This window comes from Stegodyphus dumicola, chromosome 8 (assembly GCF_044657685.1).
Source record: "Stegodyphus dumicola isolate Sdum_Otavi_A_Nest chromosome 8, ASM4465768v1".
In the NCBI taxonomy this organism is placed as follows: Eukaryota; Metazoa; Arthropoda; class Arachnida; order Araneae; family Eresidae; genus Stegodyphus; species Stegodyphus dumicola.
The window spans coordinates 83,600,956-83,626,422 of NC_140775.1; the positions used below are offsets into that span (position 1 = coordinate 83,600,956).

Sequence of the window (25,467 nt, forward strand, 5' to 3'; positions counted from 1 at the left end):
TCTCAGCAAGATGACTTAGTTGAATCGGTAGCCAGGAGGGTCATCAGTCGTTTACAGGAGAGTCAAACGCAATCCATTGTAGCGAAAGCGTTAGGATTTCCCCAAAATGTCGTTTCCACATTATGGAATCGGATTTTGGAAACTGGATATGTTTGAGAAATTCGGGACAAGGTCGTGTTATCGTTTTAAAATAAAAAGCGGGACATATACGTGCATTTCGTTTAAAAAAATACAAATATATCTCTACTTTGGAGAAATAAAGTGGTCAGAAAGAACGTTTTGGTTGATGTACTGCAAACATTTTATTACACATTTTATCAGGCAAATCAAATAAATAAATAATTAATTTATATTACAATAGTTATTAATTTTAAATATATTTTCCAGAAATCGATCAAAATAAAAACTGAAATTTTCCGGAAAATCTTGTTTGGAAACCATTTGGCGCCCCACTACGAGCGGCGCCCGGGGCATCATGCATCCCCTTGCCCCCTCGCTACGTCACTGTTTCATTCACTGCATTTTTTTATTCGTATTAAACTGTTATAATGATAACAATAGAATTTTTTTTTAATAAGAACGGATTAAATATTCGTCTTTCTTTCTTAGTGGAAAATTTGGTATGTATGCGACAGAGGATGTGAATGGATTAATAACGTATTACCGAGGTACCACTGGAATATTTCGTTCAACAAATTCCTCCATTATGTGAAAGTCTTCTATTATGTATTTTTGAGTAACTTTAAGAATAGTATTTAAGTTTCTTAAATTGGATGTTTTTGCTCATAATTGTGTTATTGTAAGTGGTCTTCCATTTTTGTAAGAAGATTCGAATTCAGTATCAAATTAACTTTAAAAATTTATAATTCCTATATACATTTTAAAAATTATGCTGTTTCAGTAGAGTTGAAATATAAGAAACAAACTTTTTGATCTACTAGATCAGGTCTTAATAACCATCGTAAGTTAAAAATAATGTAATAACCATGGACTTAGACACTTTTTTTTTAAATTGTTGAATTACCCCATTTGAAGCGAAAACATATGGTTAATATACACTCTTTTTCAAAAAAATTGAAGCACCATGAAGGAAGTAGTTGTTTTTGATGAAACTGAATATGTGTATAGCTCATACACAGATAATGAAATGATTAAAAAATCAAGGTGATAGTACCTGTTCACGGCTCACAATCACCCATTGAGTGTTCAAATTAGTAGTTGGTCGAACCACCCCTGGCGGCAATGCACGCTTGAATTCGTCGAGGCAAGGACTGGTAGAAGCTACTACTGTCATCCTGCCACACATTCTGCCAGGCATTCCTCAGTTGTCGCTCCAGATTTGCGATATTTTGAGGTGCCCGAATCTGTCCTACTATGTCCTATTATGTCCCTACTATGAATGTGCCCTACTATGTCCCAGATATGTTTGATTGGTGAAAGTTCTGGTGACCTTGCTGGTCAGGGAAGAGTATCAACCGCAAGGGGATAGTCCAGAGATATGCGAGCGGTATGTGACCTGGCATTATCTTGTTGAAAAATAGCCCCAGGATGCCATGCCATGAAGGTTAATCCAACCGGCTGCCGGATGGTATCACCATATCGTTGAGCTCTGAAAGATATACGGAGGATGACTAAAGATGATCTGCTGTCATAAGAAATAGCGCCCTGCACCATCACATTAGGGGTTATAGCTGTATGCCTTTGTAAAACAAAGGCTGATGAGGATCGCTGGCCCCGTCCTCTCCAGACACGAACACGGTGGTCATCTGCTTCAGGAGTGAAGCGGGATTCATCGCTGAACACTATACGATGCCAGTCTGATGGCAGTCATGATGATCGGCTGCGATACCACTCCAGACGACATCCCCGAATGTTGTGCGGTCAAAGGCAAACGTCTTAAAGGCTTCTGTGAACGTAACTCCGCTTCAGACAAGCGCTGTGAGATTGTGGACGGTACCACGGGAGGTATAAACGTGGCTGTAGTGTGTTGAATAGTCGACAATGATACCGTTGGGGCGGTTTGGGCCTGGCGAACAACCATCCTATCTTGCCTTGCATTTGTGCTCTTTGGCCTTCCAGAGCCTTTATTTCGTCAACAATTTCCTTGTAGCAACTATTGCTGCCAGTATCTTTGCACAAAAGTGTCTGTACGCTGCAGATGGCGGCCCATTGCTCGGTATGACCACGCAACCCTACAATGTGACCACGTTTGAAGTCGTTTAGTATTTTGTAAAGTCTTCGATATCGTCGTAATGGCATCTTTAGTTGCTTCTTTAAGGAACTGCAATGGCAGCAACAAAAACAACAACAACAACAACAACAACAACAACAACAACAACAAAAAAAAAAAAAAAAAAAAAAAAAAAAAAAAAAAAAAAAAAGATAAATTTGCCGCCTCTGTTAATGGTTTTATACTTTTCGAATTTCGCACTAGAAATGCGCGCTATGATCGCAATTCCCGTTCATTTGCCTTTCAACTTTGATCATTTGCATGTTCGATCAAGATGTTTTTGCATCCTAAATTTCGTCACAATCGCAAAAGTCCTTCTTGGTGCTTCGATTTTTTTTGCAAAAGAGTATATTATAAACTTCAACAGTTCTCGTATGTGTTTACTTTCTTGCACGAAGTAAAGGAAGTATTGAAATCGCGGAAAGTTTCGGGAATCATATTTCGACCGAACTGCATATACACACAGAATAAAGGACTTTTGCTTCCAAAACGGATTGTAAAATGGACTTAAAATTGATTCAAAAGGGATTTTTAGTGACGTCTATTTATAGGTACGTACATAAATATTTATGTATGTATCTCGCATAACTCAAAAACGATTAGCCCTAGAGCGTTGAAATTTTGTATGTAGGACAGCTATAACATCTCCTTTTTTATTGCAATAGGCAGAACTAAACTTTTGTTTTAAATAACAAAAATTTTCAAGTTGGGGGAATGTCAAATAAAAAAAAAATATTTTCCACAAATGAAGAAATTTAACTTTTAATACTATCTTCCAGTTCTTGTACTTAAGCCTGGGAAAATTTTTAACTCCTTTTGAAAAAATAAAGTTATAAGAAGTTTGACTCCCTTACGAAAAATTGATCGGGATATTTGATTTAACAATTTGCAATTTTTGATGTCATTTTCAACTTGCCTTAAGAAATCAGTTAAGGAAGAATAATTCGAGAAAATAAGTTTAAATGAAGTGTAGCAAAAAGTGTGTATAATTTAATAGGCCGTACAGGAAAGTTATATGGTTTCCATATCAGTTTTTTTTATATGTGCATTAATTATTAAATTTATGCTTCTTGTTATTCCTTTTTGTACAGAACAGAACATTTCATTGCCCGATTTGTATTCTTTTGTATTTCAAAAGCTTGGAAATTGTTTTAAAGGTCGGGGTAATCTGCATTACTTTTTTCCCTTGCATTTTTAAAGAAAAAAGTGTTCATTAAAATTTGAAAAATCGCTTTAGGTACACAGAACATGAAAACATAATAAATAAATAAATTTGCTTCCAGAATACTATTAGAAGAATGTTAATAAGGAAATGAAATCTCCCACACCGTTATATAATGAAGGAGAGAGGAGGGAAAAAAAAATGACAGCAAAAACAGTCTTATTTTTGTAATGAAAAAAAGATAGCGACTCCCAGCAGCTAATGCTATTTACATGGCGTCGAGGAAACGAAATAAGGCTAACCGCCCGCAATTCTTTTCCTCGTGACGCAACGTCCTGCGTAAGGCTTAAGCTCGCCGGAAGTGACAAAACACAGCAGGCCTTGTTTATCGTCTGCGCGCCGTTCGCGTTTGTAATGCCACTTCTCGTCATTTTTTTGCTTTTATGCCTATAGTGAACCGTGTGTAATTGTTTGAGGATGCAATTCGGATCTCAGCCGTAAAGAACTCCCAAGTGGCGATGAAATTTTCTTGATGTTAGTGATAATTCGGGCCATATATTTCCCATGTGACACAAGAGGAATAAATAGAATGCAGAATGCACTGAACGTTACCACTTCAGGATGCTGCTCTTTTTTCAGAAGTAAACTGCCAGCGATTGCTTTGGATTTCAACCTTTCCTTCCTGCAAAGTGTTCCTGGCATTTTCAAAATTGCACATACTGTAAGTTATATTTTTTGTTCTAAACTATTATAATTGACAGTATGATATATTTTTAATATATAAGAAATAATATATTATAAAAATTTATATGAAATGTTAAAAAAATTGTAGTTTTATTAGGATTATTTAAGAGAAAACAATAATACGTAATAATCGGGAAAATAAATTTTTCGATTAAATTATTGGTACTATGTGCTATCTAAGATAATTACGAATTGTTTCCAGTTCTTTTACAATTTTATTCTTTTTTTAATCCTCTGCTGCTTTTGAGAGGTGAATTTATGGAATGTTTTTAAATCAAAAATCTGATTAGTAAAATTCTGAAACATATTATTAATAATACTTTTGACACAAAAATAATTCAAAATCTTACTGCAAAGTATTTGAAACGATTATTTCTAGGGAAAAGATATTTGGAATATTTAATTTATCATTACGTCTTCCCTTCCCCCCCCCCCTCCACCAAAAAATTAAAATTGGATGAGCAGGTGGAGGAAACAATTGGATGAGAGGAAATTAAGCTCATGCAGAAACCTCTCGGTTATCCCCCCCGAAAAAAAAAAGATGAGGAAGCAAACCAGCTGGAAAGAAGAAAGCATTATGTTACAAACTTTGGTACAATATAAAACAGAAGGAAGTTACTTCGTGAAAAAAAGGGTGTAATGGAAAGTGTTGTTACCTGAGGAAAAAGATTCATCAGGAAGGCAGTGCAGGCGATACACTACCTCAAGAAAGGTTATAGTGAGTGTTATGATGTTGATGATAATAATAATAATAATGCAATAATTTAGAGTATCAGTACAATTGATATTAAAGTAATTAATAATGAACACATAATTGTTTCTGTTAATAATTTTCCTGGTATGTCGGATAAACGAAGATCGGATAATTGAGACACTTAATACATTTAAGACTGAGCAATTTACTAATTCTCATCAGATTGCAAATATTTTCCCGAAAAATTAATTTATAATTTCCGTAGTAATAAAAATGGATTCATAATACTATATAATAATAATTAAAAGATTTTTTAAAAATATTTTTAGTGTAATCACTTCAATTTTTTTTAAATTATGGTCGGAACTCCTCCAATAAGTTAAGTATTATGGACATTCTGGTAAAATATATTATGTGTCTTAACTTTGATTACCCGCCACTTGTTATGCAATTTCATGCGTAACTAGGTGTTGGCTCACAACGATTTGTATCACCTCGTGTATTAGTGATATGTTACATTTCTGTAATATAACATTACTTCCTTTTTTTGACGCAGTTTTACTGTGAAGAGGATTTTAGCACAGCAGGGAGCGTGGGACTACACCTGTCCAATTGTCAAAGTTGACGATAAAGTATTGGTGTTCCCGTCTTCGTTATTTGTCACCTGCAGTACAACATACAGTGAATGTTAATACTTTTTTTTTTTATTTCTTATGGCAGATTACAAAGACAATTGTAGACAGAACAAAAAGGATGGAAGAAAACAGCAAAACTAGAAAAAAAAAAAAAAGTACACAGTATAATATATGAATCTATTTTATGTTTCGCCTCCCAGTACTTCTCGCAGAGTGATCCAGAAAAGCGCAAGGCAACGAGTCAGATGTGAGGCATTTGCTTCCTCATGAAGTTTGCACAATTTACAAATTGGGATTGGGATAATGTTTATTTGATTCAGATGTTTTGAAAAGGCAATCGTAGCTAGTAACAAGACGAAAGATATCAATAGATTTCTTCCTGGGTCATAAAGGAGGGTCAAAAATTCTGTTAATCCATACTTTATGACTGTTCCTTTCTGTAACGTCTTTCTAAAAAGCTTTTCTGTAGTAATTTTCTATTACTATTTTGGCAGTGTAAAAAAAATGGAATGTGGTTGTCAGTTACTTGGAGAATACTGGCCCCTTTCACTGCCAAAAAATCTCCCTTATCATTTCTATGAAGGCCATAGTGTAAGGGTACCCATTGCATGGCAACTTCTTTGTCCACCTGAAATAAATTTGTTTAGATGCGGCTGACATTTTAAAACACCAACAGACAGTGGTGATTCCAAAGAAGATATGGCTAGAAGAGCAGCTGTAGAGTCAAAGAGTTTGACAACCTTTGAAAAATGTTCAAGTTGACATTGGAGTTGAGATAAGGCCAAGCGTATGGCCGTGATCTCAGCGTCCGAAAGCAGTCCTATTCCTTCCAACAAGATTATAAAATGAAAATAATTTGAAAAAGACGCCAGCGCTTGTTTTAATAGTGCCAGCCAACACAGAGCCATCCGTAAACACATGTTCCATTCACTCTCAGAATATAAAGTATTAATGGTTTCCAAGGACCAGATTTTTAAACGTGGTCATTTGTTTCTTTTTTTGAAAGTTTCGTGTAACAAATTAATTGACTACATATTTTCTTATATCAGTTGGACATCGTGATTTCACAAAATTTTCAGCTTCCTATCTAAGGTTTAGCTGATCTGTGACGGAAAGACTGCTTGAAGAAAACCATTATGAGTCTTGAGTTTTCTCTCTGTCGGTAAAAGGCAAGTATTCTGCAGGGAAAAGCAGTTTGGTTCTCTTAAATTTTGTCCCTTAGGATTAGAGCTGTGTCTTCCGTATTGAATTTAATGCACATATGGTGTGTAGGTAAAAGTGCATCAACTAAGTCGAAGAGCTGGGTAGTGAAATTTTTCGAGTGAATCGATCACTTGATTAAATGCCGCCATAATAGGCTCGCAACAGAGGTAGAATATAGGAGCTGTATGTCAAAGCTAAAAGAGTGGTTCTAGAACAACTCCATTTAGATACAGCACTTCTCTTCGTAAAGCTAGCCTCTTAGTAACGCGTTCTAAAATGATTTCAACATGCTGCTTCCAATTCAGTTTTCGGTTGAAAACGACACCGAAGCACTGAAAGTTGTTGGTTCTCTGTACCGGTGAACCCTAATATAGAAGGTCTAATTTCAGAGACTGGTGAATAAGTGAAAAGGTTTGATACACAGTCTTCTCTAAATTAACTCGTGTAACGGTAGCACACTCGACGTGTATTCGAGAGGTATGGATTCGAATCTCAGCGAGAGCATTGTAAATTTTTGACGTCTCTTGCTTCAGGAAAAAACCTAAGACTCTACATTGGCGCCCGAATTAAAAGAAGGTGGACAATAATTGATCACCACCACGATTTGGCGATTGGGTCCCCTAATCCCCAGTTGCCTTCCAGGATGCCTTTGCGATGTAACGGTAGCACACTCGACGGGTATTTGAGAGGTCCACGTTCAAGTCCCGGCGAGGGATTGCACATTTTTCACGTTCCCATTTTCAAAATAACCTAATGACTTTACGACATTAATACTGCATGACCAAATTAAACGCGAAATTTAGCACCAGATTAGAACGCTAAACAGCCATGTAGAATAATTTAAAATTTTTTTTTGCGGCCAGGAAACATGAAGAATCAACAGTTTCCTTACCGACCATGGAGGTAGGAAGTAAGTTTTACCTCCATGTTACCGACATTCGAACTCTGGATCCAGCACTTCTGGCCTTCTGGCTGTCAGAAGGACGTGCTTTCTATCTTTACATCACGAAGGCATGCAGTAAGGAAGGAGGAAATACAGACGAACTACCAGAAAGTAAGATAGAAGTATGGAAAGCATGCATTATCGTGATTACAGAAGATAGCACAGTACTTTTCTAGATGGCTGAAAAAAGTATGAAATGCAATTGAAAGTACAAAAACGCCCGAATTTGAAATTTGTTTTATTACCTATTTCATATTTTGTAAAAACTTTAATGAATTTTTACTTCCTTGTACGAAGTAAAAAGGAAGTATTGTAATCGCGAAAAGTTTCAGGCAGCATATTTCAACTAAAATATCCATTTTGACCGCTATCGAATGCAATTTAACGATGCTTTTGCGTGATATCTGTACGTAAGGACAGAATGAAATACTCTTTTCCTCCCCCCCCCAATATATATATTGGGGGGGAGGAAAAGAGTATTTCATTCTGTCCTGTATATTTCATTCTGTATATATATATATATAACTGCTTTAAAATGAATTCTGAAGAGAATTTTTCGTGGCGCCTGTACGAACGTATGTACGTACGTACGTACGCATCTCGCATAATTCAAAAACGAGTAGCCTCAGAACGTTGAAATTTTGTATATAGTACTGTTATAACATGGAGATGTGCACCTCGTATTTTGGTTGCAATCGGCCGCACCAAACGTATATATACATCCACTCTGTTACCCGGCTCAGTGATCTCAGGTTCTTTACTCTTATATGTTTGTAAATAGTACATTTTTTGCTTTAAAAATGATTGAATTATGTTGTTCTTATCTTCCGGCTAAGGTTTTTATGCCTTTAGTAAATCTGTATGCAATATTTTTAGAATTATCAACAATTTTAAAGTTGTTTAAGTGCCGCTAAGCCTAATAATTTTTTTGATGGCGGCCATTGCTTGTTTACGTTTGAAACAGCAGGATAGTGGATTTGTTGCCAATCTAGAGAAACTTAGTTTCGCAACAACAAAGATAACCCCTTCATTTATTATTGCGAATTAAATCATGCTTAATCCTTTCTGGAATTTTTTACGAGGAAAAAATTCGAAACACGAAATGTTAAATTACACGAAATGTTAAGAAAACCCTCCTTTGCGCGTAGTGTAAAATCTGAAAGCTTTCAGATTTTTTTATTTTCAGTCTGAAATCACTGGTACCTGCAAGAAATTTTTGTTGGTAACAGTTTGTAATTCAAACGTATTGCCAGCTAAATCTTAAATTTTCAGACACATTTATTAAAAAAAATTCTAATATTGGAATGTTACTACTTGATATTCGCGGCCCCCGTTATTAAAACGGCAGCAAAATTATCGCCAAGTTTAAACTACTCGCATATAGTATGTGGCTACCATATCTCCGCGATTGCTTTTTATATGACATCAGAAGTTTATTTTCCCCACAGGACATCCACGACATGAATTCCGAAAGTTACGACTTAAGATGTCATCGAGCCACTCCTTTGCGTTTTGTTTCGCTGTTTAACACAGCCTCACAAATTTTCCAAATTTTGGGTGCACCTACTGTTGGATCAATAAAATTAAATGCGTGATTCAAAGTTAGTTTCATATTGTTTCAAGCTCACCTGTTTCATAGACTTGCCTACAATATGAATATATTGTCGATCATTGCACTACATGGTTTACAATAGTTGATATCAGGTGCTTGCTTACCGATTTGTAACCTGAACAAGAAAGAACTCGTGACTTTTATGTCATAACCTACTGAATATCCGCTGTTGTGGAAGCACAACAGCGGATATTCAGTAGCACAACAGCTTTGTTTTTTTGCCGCACGAACAAACTGTCGTCAATTTCGACTGTATTATTGCATTTATTTTAGCTACTTGTTATTGTATTTTTACTTCTTATTATACTTATTTCAGATACATTATTGCATTGAATATTTGCTATCATTTATTATTCTGTAATTTATTGTTTATTATCGTTTATTCGCAAAATTCTTCAAAATAAAGTCAAAAGTGAGCGTTGTAATGTATATTGCAGTAATTGACAAAACAGGCAATCTTCTTATTAGAACATAAATTTTATTTCTTTGTTCACGGAGATAGACAATTTGAAGAGATTCTTTTTAGTGGCAAAGATTCTTTTTAGATTCATACTACTACTAGCTGGTAAAAACTTCAGAAAACTAATTTTTAAAACAATTTCTCACGTTGCTGAGCAACGGTTACATAATACAAATATGGCGTTGCCACTTCAACAATAAAGTAATTAAATAATAAATAAATTTATTAAATAACAAGATATTACAACCTCTCCCCCTCCAGATAAACTTTAATTTATATTTTTATAAATTAAAGTTTACGGTTTTTTTTTTCAAAACAACAATACAGAATATAGAATTGTCACAATACAGAATTGAAACACAAGAATTTAAAGAAGAATTAAACAAGAAATAACATAATAACATACACTGAGGAAGAGAGGAAGGAACAAACTATTTTTTTATCTATATGGAGAAACAAATTATTTAATCAGGCCAGCGAGTACGACTTAATGCGTCTACACTTTTATGGTTGATGATGACCGTGTAATTGTAGGGTTGTAGTACTAGTGCCAATCTCATAAGTCGTGGATTTAGACTCACATTATTTTTGAGCCAAACTAAGGGATTATGATCGGTCATGATGAGGCATTTAGTATGCCCGTCTAAATAACATTGAAGTTTCTTTACAGCAAATATTATGGCGGCGCATTCCTTTTCTGTGGTAGAGTACTTTTTTTTCAGTTTCTGTAAACTTCTTACTGAGGTATCATACTGGATGTTCATTGTCTGGTTCTTCATTTTGAGCTAAAATGATACCCACCCATACCAGAGTTTGAAGCATCAATTTGCATAACAAACTCCTTATTGAAATCAGGTGAGTGTAACAGAGGCTTTGGCGGCAATTTTACTTCTTGAACAACTCTCTCTTGTCTGTTTGAAAACTCCGTGACTTGCATATCAATTCCAGAACTTGGCAATTCATCTAGTACTTTTAACTGAGAATCGTTTAATTTTGTCAGTTCTTTCTTTTCAGATAGTTTTTGCTCATTGCGAGATGAACCTTTGTTCTTATCTATTACTTGCATTCTCATTGAATATAGCCAACTTTGAGCATCCTTTATCATGTTTATGCCTCTTTGCTAAGTTTTCTGACGCTAGCTTAGATTCTGAATGTATTTTTAATTTCTCAGCTTTAGAAGCGCCTTCATGAGTTCTTTTATAAGAAGTTCTTTGATCTGCTGCTAACAAACTGTCAAACACATCTTTGCTTTTTGGAGAATAAGGAATTGGGGAACTTGTAGGGGAATAATCACTCACACTATCTATTGAAGATGAATCACGAAACAAATAAGGTGTGTTAACTTCCATATTAATAACTTCAGTTTTCTCATCAGTAGATGAACGCTTAGATTGTTTATCTGATTTCTGTGAAGTATTGACAGAGGCTTGACTCTTAGGAGGGTGAGTATTGACCAAATTACCCTGAGTTTTAGCACTATTATTTGTTAGTTCTGCATTTGATCCCTATATTTTTCACGAATAACAATTAATTCCCTTTCATTTCCATTTTTATCTAATTTCTTTTTCATCAACAGCCCGTTCTCCTTTACTCTGAAATCATTTCCGAAATTTTCACTTTTAGCTTCGCTAAGCAATGAGGCTAGATCTCTGCTTTGATGCTGAGATTCAATTAATTCCTCTGAATTAACATTAATTATTTTCTTAATTTCTTTGTTTTCCTCATCAGCTTGCGGTAAAATATCTTCGTCAGACTCAATAAACGTCAGTTCTTCTAGTTTCTCCATTTCGGTTTCTCTACTTCATGAGATCTTTTTACTTCATGATCATCTTCTTCATGAGATCTTTTTACTTGAGATCGTGTCAAAACCGCATTTATTTTTTCTAAATTTAAGAATGATTTATTTCTGAACAATTGGGCAGTTTTGTTACCTAATATATATCTGCCGGGATCATTTGTAAAAACAGCTGCCTTTGTCTTTATATGACCAAGTTCGCAATTAATTTCAACTTCCGCTAACGGTAGACACACTAAATGGCAATTTAAAAGATATTGTACCCAGACATGTTCTCCAGTCATTTTTGCATTATCTATGTATTTCCGAGAAATAACATCAACAATGGCTCCTGTGTCTCGAAAAATAGCATTTCATACCATTAACTAAACCGTTAATTATATATGTCTCTAACAAATCATCATTCGAAGATACGCAATTTACCTTTTCATTTGGTTTTAAGCGAGGATACTGAGGCTTAAAATTTAAAATGTTCGTATGATCCACACTCGAAACAACGTGGTCGATATCTTTTGTCATATAAATTTTCTTGGTTCTTGTTTTGAAATTGACTTCTTTGTCGGTGATCTTTTTGGTATTTAGAATCATCCCATTTATCAGAATGCTTAAAATGAGGCGGATGCTCTATTGTTTTCACAAAATTATCATAATGCGGTTTAAATGATCCTTTGTTAATTTTCTCAGTCTAATTGGCAGAAAATTTCGGTTTTATTGTTTTTCTCACATCTTCAAAATTTTCAATTTTCTTAACCATTTCAGTAGGTGAAATGATGGTTGTCCATTGATCCATAAAATGTTCTTTGAAATCAGGAGAAGTACGCTTTTTAATTTGATCAACCAGCATGAGATCTTCTAGCTGTTCAAAAGTTTTAATGTTAAATCCGTTAAACCATCCTTCTAAATAATTCTTTAATTCATAGTAGAAATCATACCAAGTACTTTCAGTAGATTTTTGGTGTTTATTAAATAGTTGTCGAAATTTTTCCGCACTCAATTTAAATCGTTGTAACAGTAAAGTTTTTACGCATTCATACTGTTTCGCGTCCTCTTCTGGTTCTCTAGCAATAAGCTGAACAATGCCAAGAGGCAGTAATGAAATAAGTTGAGTCACTTGATTTCCAGCAGGTATATTCATTATTTTAGCTTGACGCTCAAATAACATCAGAAATAAACTTATTTCATCTTCTTTAGGGTTTAAACGTGGCATGACATCGTGAATTCTGATTTTTAAAGGCTGCTCAGGTAACTGCGTAGTTTCTACCGGCTGTGCTCTTGCAGCCATTGCTTCCAACTGAAGTTTCTGTAGCTCAAAGGCTCTAATTCGCTCTTCTCTTTCAAGCTCTTCTTTTCTTTCTTCTCTTTCGCGTTCTTCTCTTCTTTTTCTTTCTTCTCTTTCGTGTTCCTTTTCTCTTTCTTCCCTTTCGCGTTCTTCTCTTCTTTCTCTTTCGCTTTCTTTTTCTCTTTCTTCTCTTTCGCTTTCCTTTTCTCTTTCTTCCCTTTCGCGTTCTTCTCTTCTTTCTCTTTCTTCTCTTTCGCGTTCTTCTTTTCTTTCTCTTTCTTCTCTTTCGCATTCTTTTTCTCTTTCTTCTCTTTCGCGTTCTTCTTTTCTTTCCCTTTCTTCTCTAATTGCAGCCAGTAGTTCTCAAGTAAACTCCTCATCATAACCGGGACTTTCAGTAATCAATTTATGCAACTGAGCAATCTTAAATTCAGGTTTTACGGTTAAACCTAACCCTTCTGCTAGTACTTTTAAATCCTGCTTTTTACTCCTAGCTAAGAATGACATGTTGATACAAGTTACCTTTATTAGGCTTCCTTTTGAAATTGAATCTAAAAGATTGTACTTGTATTAAAAATGTATAATTTCTGGCGAGACTTAATATCTCAAATACGAAATTCACAGTAATCAATTGGAGAGAAATATTTAAGTAACTTTGCCAGGTTGGCACACAATAGTATAATACTTCGTCGGGTTGACGTTTTAACTCACTATTCACAAGCCTTGTTAGCTATATAATGTAAGCACGATTGTAAATTATTTAATTGTTATTAGACAAAATATCTATTGAGAAAATGGCAACAGCTAATTTCTGGATGTCGTTCTATTTATAATTTTAAAAAAGATATTCAGATGATGTACGCTTAAAAATGTTTAACGGTACGATGCAGTAAGTACGTTTGTCATGTTATGTACGTTTACGAAAACGTTACGTGTAGGTTATTAAGATTTATCTTTAAATAAATGTTTGTTTGTCTTTTACAACCATTTTATGAGTGATTAATTTAACTACAAAAGGAAGTTAACATAAATCAGAAGCGGGATTATTTTGAAACCTAAGCCTAAAGCTACAAGAATTTGCTATACGTAAATAAATTGAGAAGAATTTGAGTTTCAAGGTATGTGCATTAATTGATGTAACATATTTATTATAGAATTTAATTTTGTTATTTTTTATCATTTTGGAAAGAGAGTTTTTTTTTTTTTTTCATTTCTTAAAATTTTGAAATATATTTAGAACGTCAAACAAACTTATAAAATACCAATAACTGTGTTCTACTAAGTTGTCTAATTGGAAGTTAATAATAATAGCATATCTATATAATTTGAATTTTAATGAGTACGAAAATGTCTTTTTTCGGTAAGGCAAAGAAATACGATTTAAGAATATTAGCTGAAGAACTGGGAGAAGATGTAAATGAGAGTCATAAAATGAGCGATTTGAAAAAGATAATTTTGGCTAGCAAAGAGTACGATGAAGAATGCGTCAAAGAATTGTTAAACATTATAATAAATGAAAGAAAAGAAAAAGAAGAAATTGAAGAACGAAAACGTCAAGATGAAGAACGTAGTCGAAAAGAAGAAATTGAAGAACGAAAACGTCAAGAAGAAATTGAAGAACGTAGGCGAAAGGACGAATATGAAGAAAGAAAACGAAAGTATGAAATGGAATTTGAACTGCAAAAACTATGTATTTCAGCAGAATGTAGATCTACAAATTCTGGCACCAATGAAAATGCTAGTGGTACGCACATGAATCCAAAGTTAGAGCTTCATCGTTTGATGCAAAAATTTAAACCTGACGAGAATGATATCAGTTTATATTTAATCATGTTTGAACGTTTGGCTAAACAAGTTGAAATACCAGAAAATACATGGGTTACTCATTTGTTTGGCTTATTGACGTATGATATTGCTTAGTTAATCGCCAGAGAAACCGATGAGATTGCAAACGATTATAAAGAAGTTAAAAGGATCTTATTAAAACGGTACAAGATGACACCTGAAAAATTTCGCTAAAAATATTTTACGCACAGTAAGAATGTAGGAAACACATGGAAGAATTTTGCGTATGAGTTAAGAAATTTTTTTAATGAGTGGATAAGCGGAGTTAAAGTAGATACTTTTGAGAAACTTAGCGACCTTATTGTAGGGGATCAGATAAAACGTAAAGTGTCTCCAGAAGTAAAAGATCATTTTGTTGACATATGGTCTGAGTTGATTTCACCACTTGATTTAGTTGAAAAACTAGATGATTATGATACCTTGAAGTCAACTTCCAACAATAAACAACCGCGTAAAGAAGGGTCTTACGACAAACGAAACTCCTTTAAAGATGGTACAGTTGCTACAATCAACGAAAAGAAAAAACTCTACGGTATCACACATAGTGAAAAAGGTGAACCAAAATGCTTCAGCTGTAATAATTTTGGATACATCTCAAGGGACTGTCCGCTGCCCAAACCAGTAGTAACATGCCGAAAATGTAATAAAACAGGTCATAAAGCTAAAAATTGTGTTACTAAAGCTGAAAATAATCATTCAAATGATAAAAATTATTTTGTTGAGCAAGATGGCGAAAATTTAGAAGAGAGCAATTCATATTTGAAGAACGCAAAACTGAATAATTCTGAAGAAGTACAGGCTTTAATTGATACGGGGAGTTCTTGTTGTCTCTTAAGGACTTCAGTTGCTCAGAAACTTAAAGTGAAACCAGAACCAATTGTGAATGAATTGTACGGTTTTGGAAATCAAAAGGTGCCTGCAGTAACCTCTATAGGAATGATTAAAGCCGATATTGAAGTTAATAATGTAAAAGGCCAAGGCATAAATATATACCTTGTACCTGATAATGCACAGCCAGTTGATCTAATCATCGGACGGACATGGCTTGATCTACCTCACATCGCTTATGTCAGAATAGGAAAAAGATTTCACTTTGGGTATAGGGAAGATGAACTATTTAGTAACCTCCAGATTGATGAAAAAATAAATCGAGTCTGCCTTAAAGCTCTTGAGGAAAATGAATTAGAGAAAAATACGATCAATCTTGTCAGTTCTCATACAGATTCTGTAGATAATGGATTAATTATGATAGAAAATCCTTCCGAAGGTATCGGCTGTTTATTAGAAATTAAAAATGGCGAAACTTGTATACCAGTGATTAACGTTGGCGATAGAAGTATTAAGCTCCAAAAAGATCAATGCATTAGGAGAGCAGAAGAAGTTGAACTATGTTTAAATACTGAAATTTCTGAATTGAGCTCGAACTTAACAAAAACGGAAAATATTAACAACATAAAAGTTCCTATAAGTTTAAGCCAAGTTAAAATTGGCTCGGATCTCGACGCTAATCATCAGCAAGAATTATTACGTCTTTCGAATGAATACAGACATAGCTTCCCACTAAATATTTCAGAACTCAGGTGCACTGAATTCATAAAAATGGACACTAAAGAAGATATATTCGTTCACCAAACTCCAGTAAAGAAAAACAATACAAAAATGCCGTTCGAAGTGTAGGATATGGTGAATTAGGTGCATTTGAAGTTGTTGTTCGAGAGAAGGGGGATGAAGCTGCAAATCTGATTGGACTGAATCGCACTTCGGTGAAAAATAGTCCTTATGCTGCAAATAGAAATCGACACTGTGGCCAACTGTTCTCTAAACACCACTTCATGCCAAGGCAAAGACAGAATGACGAAAGTGATGGTAGGTAGGTAGGTAGGTAACGGGGAGCACGGGCACTGTCCCTTTACCATAATGGTTAATCGGTATTGCACTGTGCCCACCACTGTCTAGAGCCAATGTGTAGGAGCCACATTTGCGCCCAGCACCAAAAGCCGAGGCCCAACGCTCGGACCATCCAGAGGGCAGTCAAACTGACCAAAAGCGCCCTCCATACAACGCTCACCCAACCGTCCAGGCATTAGTACATATGATAGCAAATACTGAGATTCTCTGACGATTATAATACAACGTGCAATTGGTACATAATGAAATTGCAGTTATAAATATACTACATAAAACAAGTCCAATAGTACAATATCAATGTAAAAAGTAGTCAGAGCCAAGAGAATGCAGATGATAAGCAGCAACTACAACCTCAAAGGCCCGTACGAAGGCAATTACGTCATCCTTACTTCAGGCAATATTGTAGTTATGTATCCATAGGACTTCCACGAAACGTTGGACGTGATGGAAGTGAAGATGAACAAAATGAAAGAAAAAACGAAGAAAGAGTTTCAGGAGGTGGAAGAGACAATCACTGGAATCCTAGACGATTTTATCAAAAGTGCTTTAAAAGCAAAATCCACTATCATAGGAATGACACCGAATGCAGTCAAAGTAGAATGGAACGAGAAGCAACTAGTAAGGATACTGAAGCAAATGACGAAGAACAGCAGCCACGCGGTCAAGGCTCTAGATCTTATCCACAATACAGATCAAAAATGGGTTGTCGAAAGCCCCACCAAGCTGATTCACTTGCTAAAAACAGATCTTCGGAGGCTATCATTTCCAGAAAATACAGAAGACGATAATGACGAGGTTGACGACGAACTTAAAAGACCCAAGAGAACAGTGCGTCAACCATTGCGCTATAGAAACTTTGTATAGGACTTATAGATTTTTTTAAAAAAATTATATTTCATTTTTTTCCTACCTATTATTATATTTTTGTTGTTGTTTATTTGTCGTTTTAATGTATGACAAGATTTGGTTCAATTGAGGACAATTGAAAAGTCAGGATGATCGAATGTAAGCACGATTGTAAATTATTTAATTGTTATTAGACAAAATATCTATTGAGAAAATGGCAACAGCTAATTTCTGGATGTCGTTCTATTTATAATTTTAAAAAAGATATTCAGATGATGTACGCTTAAAAATGTTTAACGGTACGATGCACTAAGTACGCTTGTTATGTTATGTACGTTTACGAAAACGTTACGTGTAGGTTATTAAGATTTATCTTTAAATAAATGTTTGTTTGTCTTTTACAACCATTTTATGAGTGATTAATTTAACTACAAAAGGAAGTTAACAATAACTATATAAATACCTTTGGCAGTTAGGCAGTACAATGGAATTTTATACACGTCAATTTGACGATTTTACTATTTATCTCCACGCCTGGTTGGCGATAACAAAATCAATTTTTGCAATATACAATCTGTAATACGTCGGGATGACGTTACTATCTACTACACGCCTGGATGGCGAGAACTAAGAAGAAACTTTTGCCAATTCTGCAGTATAATTAAGTCACACTACGTCAGTTTGACGTTACTACTTATTTTCCACGCGCCTGCTTGGCAACAAATTCAAAAACTCAGCTAGCAGATCTTTTTTTTATAAATGCCGGGATGGCGTATATATATCAATTATCAACAAAAAAATGCAATACAAATAACAGTAAAGGCTAAATAATAATTTAAAATACTTTTCTACCACAAATATCAATTATAAATTTAAGCTGAATATTTTTAGTGTCAGTTATTTTAAATAAAATCTTACACGATATAACTATAATTCTGAAACAAAGTATTAAAATTCAATAAAAGCTTTTTTAAGAAAACCAAAAGTTAATCTTATCTTCAGAGATCAGCAGTATCCTGTTTTTGACAATTTCTTTTCGGACGCAAGTTATAGAAGCACAGAAGATAACCTTTGAATGATCCGCTTCAAATCTGGCTTTACATATTTCTGCTTCTGCTGTCTCTTAGTATGATTGTATTTTACCTCCATCTGATCTTCCTCATCCTTCAGAAAGAAATGCTGTTAATTTTATTCAGTTTAGCAATAAAATCGTAGATGATTCGCCTGTAACTTGCTATACTGATGGCCACAAAATTGATGACAAGGTTGGTCTCGCATTTGTTATCTTCAAAAATGGTCTTGAATTTGAACACTTTCAATTTAGAATTAGAGATGAATCTACCGTTCTTATAGCTGAACTTTTGTGCTTAAATTTCGCCATCAAATGGGTCTCTGAACAAAATAGTGCTGTTTCAGACTATCTTATTTGTACTGATTCCCTTTCATCCTTGGAGATCTTAAAATGTATTTCTTCTTCTAATAATATCATTATCGAGATTAAAAAAAACTGAAAAACCTAGAAAAAATATTTCGGTTGCATTTTCATTTGTTCGTGGTCATACAGGTGTTGTTGGGAACGAACAAGCCGATTTCCTTGCTAAGGCTGCGACTAAGCGGGAAATTGACACTTTTGTCAATATTCCTAATTCTTTTTATAAGAAGGTCATGTATGAACGTACTGTGGAGTCGTGGAACTACGAATTCATTAATTCAAATAAAGGGAGCTTAACAAAGAGATTTTTCCCTTCTATCAAGATGAGATTGTTATGTCATCACTTCTTCACAGACTATAAATTAACCCAATTTCTTACTGGCCATGGAAATTTCAAAAGTTATTTGAATAGATTTGAGCTCCGAGTATGTCTGTGATTGTAGCCTCGGTGGAGAGGAGAATGTTGAACATGTGCTTCTTTTATGTTCTAAATGTAAGAACGAAAGAAAAGTCTTGAAACTGGAACTGAAAAACTTAAATATTAACTGGCCTCCAGAATTTTATCAATTTATTTTCGAGAGAAGTGCTTTTAACACTTTTTGTCAATTTATTGTGAAACTTTGTAATCATCCTTAATTTTATTTCAGTTTTTTTTTCTGTTTATTTTGTATTGTGTTTCATACTTACTTCTGTAAGCCCCATGTGATAATATATGGTACATGGGGAAACTTATTGTGTTTCTTTAATAATAATAATAATAATAATAATAAAGAAAAGCAGACTTCTTACATCCATTTCTCCTTGAAATAAACAAACTCGGCAATTGGTATTAGCAAACTTGTTCTAAAAAATTCAGCAAATTTCTGGGATTAGGAGACCAGCACCATCAAAATTGATAACTGCACTCCTAATTTCCAGTATCTCGGTGGAACCTCCAATTAATTAAGACTGTAATGTATTTTGCAGTAATTCACAAAACAGGCAATCTTCTTATTAGAACGTAAATTTTATTTTTTTGTTCACGGAGATAGATAATTTGAAGAGATTCTTTAGTGGCAAAACTTTCATACTACTACTAGCTGGTAAAAACTTCTGAAAACTAATTTTTAAAACAATTTCTCACGTTGCTGAGCAACGGTTACATAATACAAATATGGCGTTGCCACTTCAACAATAAAGTAATTAAATAATAAATACATTTATTAAATAACAAGATATTACAGCGTGTTTATGATTGCCTTTCGTTCGTTTTCCGTCACATTAAGAAAGTATGTATACATCTGCATGTAATTAGTTTAAATTAATTACATGCAATTTGCATGTAATTAATTTATTTCGATGGACAACCTGATACTTGACGGCATTGCGATTTTCATAAAAGAGGAAAGTGAGAAAATGCTCTTGGAGAAATTACCAGAAACTATTGTCAATGTTTATCGGTCAATCAAATTATTTCTTCTCTGGATTAATTAATCTTCAACTGAAAAAAAAAAAAAAAAAAAAACCTACTGAGACATAAATATACTTACAAACAAAGCTATTATTCTTATTACAAAAATTCCTCACTGAAGGTCTCTTTAATCCGAAGGTTCTCTTTGCGGTTTTTCGTAACTCTTTTGACCCGTACAATTAAAATTAATTGAATCTTCCAATCTTCAGCACTCGTGTATATAAGTTCACTTTCTATGTGTCTAAAACTAAGTATGTAAAATCATTATGCTATTTTGAAGCTGGAAATGTGAAAAATGAGCAGTGCCCTCGCCGAGACTCGAACCTGGACCTCTCGAATACGCGCCGAGTGTGCTAACCGTTACCCCACGAAGGCATGCAGAAAGGAGGGAGAAAATATACTGTCCCTTTTAAGGGGCGACTGGGGATTAGGAGACCCAGTCGCCAAATCCTGATGGTGAAGAATCATCATCCACCACCTTTTAGTTTGGGCGCCACTGTAGAGACATTAGGTATTTCTGAAACAGGAGTACATTAAAAATGAGCAATGCTCTCGCCGGGAGTCATACCTGAACCTCTCGAATACGCGCCTAGTGGGCTAACCGTTACACAACGAAGGCATGCAGAAAGGAGGGAGTATAATAAATACATAGTTGAAATGTATTGGCGAGCCGTGTTAAATTGCTTCGGATACAAAATTTCAGTTAATTGCAATACGACATCCTTCTCCTAATATATTCTACTCATCATTCTCATATTCTCATCATTCACTAATTATCACCTCTTCTGCCATCCACCACTTCTTAGCTACAAAACATTTTGCTGATGGTAAAGAAGTTGATAGCTTCCAATTACAGACTCCTGACTTCAGTGGTTAAAAGATCTAGTCGTTAGTAGAGCGACGACAGAAGAGTATGAATGACGAAAGGGCACTACTTGACTTGATTTCATGTATTTAGCCTTTCAAGGGCCTGTAGGACATTTCAGTTGATGTAACCCAATATTTTCCTAATTAATTAACGAGTATCCATTATTGAACAGAAGCCTGTTTATGATGAAATGAAATAATATTGAAACACTGCTACTCTGTTAGCTGATGTTAACAAGTTGGCTCGAAAAATTTGATTTCTGATGTATTCGTTACTTGACGTTATAAATCTATGATAATTCTAATGTGCAATACATCGAGAATCAGATTTCAAACTTTTACTTCCTTGCTTTTGTTCGAAATATATTAAATTTTTAATTTGTTAATAAAGATATTTGAATGATAATGAATACTGACAGCATTTTAGTTGAAATTAATTTCAAATTTTAATTTATATTGCTTTAACTGGTCAAGACATTTAAATGATAATATTTAAGTGATTTAATGATAATATTTATAAGTGATTATGCATTGATTTGAGTACGTTTTTTACATACATTTGTATTTTGCGAAAACATTATAGTTTATAGATTTCTTTTAAATATCTATTATATTATTTATTCATGTTTTTATAAAATAAAATTGTGAGTAATTTCATCGTTTTTCATAAGTCAACATACATAAAAGGTATTTCCTCCCAATTTTCCGCATGCCTTCGTGGTGTAATTGAAAGCATACTCGACACATATTCAAGAGGTGCAGGGCTCGAGTCCCAGCGAGGGCATTCGGGATTTCTTCAATTTCCTGATTCGAAAAAATTCTACAAGTAGCGCTCGAACTAAAAGGTGGTGAACGATAATTCGTCACCACAAGGATTTGGTGATGGACCCTTTCATGCCCAGTCGCTCTTTAAAAGGGGAAGTAAATAAAGTATTTTCTCCCTCCTTTCCGCAAGCCTTCGTGGTATAATTGGAAGCATATTCGACACGTATCCGAGAGGTCCAGGGTTAGAGTCCTGGCGAGTGCATTGTCCATTTTTCATGTGTCCTGCTTAAAAAAAAAAAAAAAAAAAAAACCTATTGACTCTACAAACAATTAAAAGTATTTTATGGGGAATATTTTTCAAAATTTATGGTTTTTAGATGCTGACATGATAAAAGTTTAAAATTTTATTTTTACCATTGTAGTTTGTTTTAACATTTATGTATGTGGTTCAAAATTGCATAGAATTCAATTATAAGCATTTAATTTTGCTTTGATGAAAGCAATATTTATGTACCAGGTCAAGGCTCAATGTCCATAGAAAGGATATCATATACTAAGAAAAACAAACAAAGCAACAGTATTTGAAACTAAAGAATTTAATGCATTCGAACAAAGAACAAAGTGTAGTATGTAATTTGATGAATAACTGTAATGCAAAACTCTTAACAGTTTTTTAACAGTTTTTCTAGGCTTGAATTAAAAAAATACATAATGTAAAGCCACATGAAAGAAGTTTGTTTAGAATAGAATCTGAGATTGAAAATTAGTTTATATTTTACAATAATCTTAAATAAGTAAAGCATTTCATAAGAACAGAAAATAAAAATAAGCAAGTAGATAAAAATGATTGATAAGATTTTTTGTAAAACAAATATGATATCAAACCTCGCCGAACATTATATGCCATCAAGTTATGTGTAATGAATTTTCTTGCCAACTGTCTAATAAAAAATTCACATTTTTTAAAAATTTACCTCATTTCCTTAAATTGAATGACTATTTAGGATTATTTGTTGAGGTTGACTACTATTTAGGATATTTGATGAGGATATTTGAAAGATTTTGTTTTGATGAAAGAGCTATCTTACCATTTTGGCTATTCTATGCTTCTGCTTTCATCAGCTTGCACCAGAACAGAAATTAATTTAAGTAATGTTTCTGAAAATGTTTTCAAATATATATATATATTTAAAAAATAAATTTATATATATTTCAAATTTATAAATTTATTTTCAAATTTATAATATCAATATTTATATTTTTTTAGCCTATATTACTATCAAAATACTTATATTTTTGGAATACAGTTAATTCAAACTCGTTTAATTCTATACTGGTATTAAATAATTAAGTTAATAGAAGAAAAGTTTTTAATAGTTGATATTCGCATTAATGAGATGGAGAGATGGACGAGTCTGCCGGTTTTTGCCCATTTTTGCACATTCTATGTTTGAATACTATATTGGTAAGAAGCATAATAGTCCTATAGTGTTTTAAAACCCTTCTTTTCTGCTAGATTAGATTGTGAATCCCGTAAGTACTATAATTGGTAATAAATTTTATAAAAAACTGTGAAAAACGTAAATCATATGATTTATATAAGAATGTAAATTAATAATCGAAGAAAAAGTGATTGACGATTGACATTTGTGATTACGAAACTGTGATTTCAGCTATAGTGCGGCGTTAGATTGAAATTTATTATTTGGAAATATAGGAAGACTAGAAGCATAACCTTCGAGGGCCACTTGTAATCCAAAGTTCGACATTCTTTTACGCTTTTTTGGATAATCTAATACTTTAGATTTAATAGCATAACCGCCTATATTAAGAGAAGAGACTAATCAACTTCTTTCTGGATTAATATTGTATTTTGTATCATTTTCTTCAAGACAGGCATTTTTCTTACAAGACTTAGTAGATATAAATTCCTGTTATCATGTATTGTACGGCCGATAAAAGTTTTGTTTGCTTATAATTACTGAAGTAAATAAAGTATTGTAATCGCGAAAAATTACGAGTGTCATACTATTTCAACGAAAATATCCATTTTGACTGCTCTCGAATCCATTTGAATGATGTTTTTGCGTGACATCTGTACGTAAAGACAGAATAAAGGACTCTTTTTCCCAAAACGGATTGAAAAATGGATTTAAAATGTATTCAGAAGAGATATTTTTCGTGACGCCTGTAAGTACGTACTTATGTATGAATCTCGCATAACTCAAAAACGAATAGTCTCAGAACGGTGAAATTTTGTGTATGAGACTGCTATAACATATAGTTGAGCACCTCCCTTTTTGTTGCAGTCAGCCGCAACAAAAGTATATAAATATGTGTATAAATATATATAAATAAAATATAAAAAATTTGAATACATCATTCATAAACACAACAAAATTCTAAAATTTCCATTCGATGTAGCATAATTTGAAATATTTTATTGATATTATGTTTTTTAATATTATTAAAATATTTATAATTTACTTATTCTCTACAAAACCTGAAGACTCCACAGCATTCTCTAAATACTAACATATTTATCAAATTAGCATATCGAATTTGTGTGTTTATTCTGCACCGGTGGCCAAAAGTGTGCTAAATTCGCAGTTACTATATAAAAGGCCTCCGTTCCTTGGATAGAGGCAACTGGCCTTTTTAAACTATTCTATCATTCCATTATAAAAAAAATAAATTGAAAACACGCTTTAGTACATGAAAAAAAATAAAAATATTTCAATTAAAAATTTTTTTTTTCATAAGGTGAGAGCCTTCAACGTTTATTTTGAAAATACTAAAGAATTTCGTATAATTTAAAATTTTCAAGCAATAATTCCATTTTTAAAATATAGCAAAAATTCAAAAATATAAATTCAGAGGCTCTTTAAACAATAATATAAAAATATTAATCATATTAGGAGCCTTCACAAAGTAAAATCTTAAAAATGCTTTACTTAATTTTTATCAAATTCAGCACTTTTTGAAGTCAAATAAATATACGAAACTACATTATAAGTAAATCATAAAATTTTTTAAATTATTGATTTTCATCTTAAAATGATTTAAACAAAATATTAACATTAATGATTTAAACAAAATATAGTATCATAAAACAATAGAATAACTTATAAATGCAAAATTATTTTAAAACTTAATTAACTCGATGAAAAAAATTGGTTTTGTAACTGAAACTTAATTAGCACTTCAACATCAGTTTTCATAATGTTCCATTCTTTCAATGAGAAGAGCTCTGAAAACGCAAACGAAAGCAAAACACTATTTCGTATTGAACATTTCATTGATAAGGGTTGCTGACCTTCAAAGTAGTACTTTGGATGTTTACTTTGTTTTACGCTATGATCGGAAATGAATAAATATTGCGAATAATTGAAGAGAACAAGAACTATTAACCTAGTTTCTGGACGGTATCTGAATAAAATACCGACACAGAACTGACAGGTGAAACCGTAACTAACAAACGGCACCAATGTAATATCGTGATTCTTTTGTTATTACATTATTATTTGGTGAAGCCGTAAATAAGTTAAATAACTCATTAAACCTTATACTAATTAAACTAGCCAAACCTGAAATAAA

At 33.4% G+C, this 25,467-nt stretch overlaps 1 protein-coding gene across 1 annotated transcript in view; it reads left to right on the forward strand.

The window, feature by feature from the left end:
• The first annotated feature begins 3,767 nt into the window (after positions 1–3,767).
• Positions 3,768–25,467, forward strand: part of LOC118191635 (uncharacterized) — a 60,354-nt gene continuing 38,654 nt past the window's right edge. Inside the window, exon 1 of the mRNA XM_035362462.2 lies at positions 3,768–4,113. Coding sequence (XP_035218353.1) covers positions 3,925–4,113 — 189 coding nt within the window. The 5' untranslated portion in view covers positions 3,768–3,924. The remainder of the gene's footprint in view (positions 4,114–25,467) is intronic.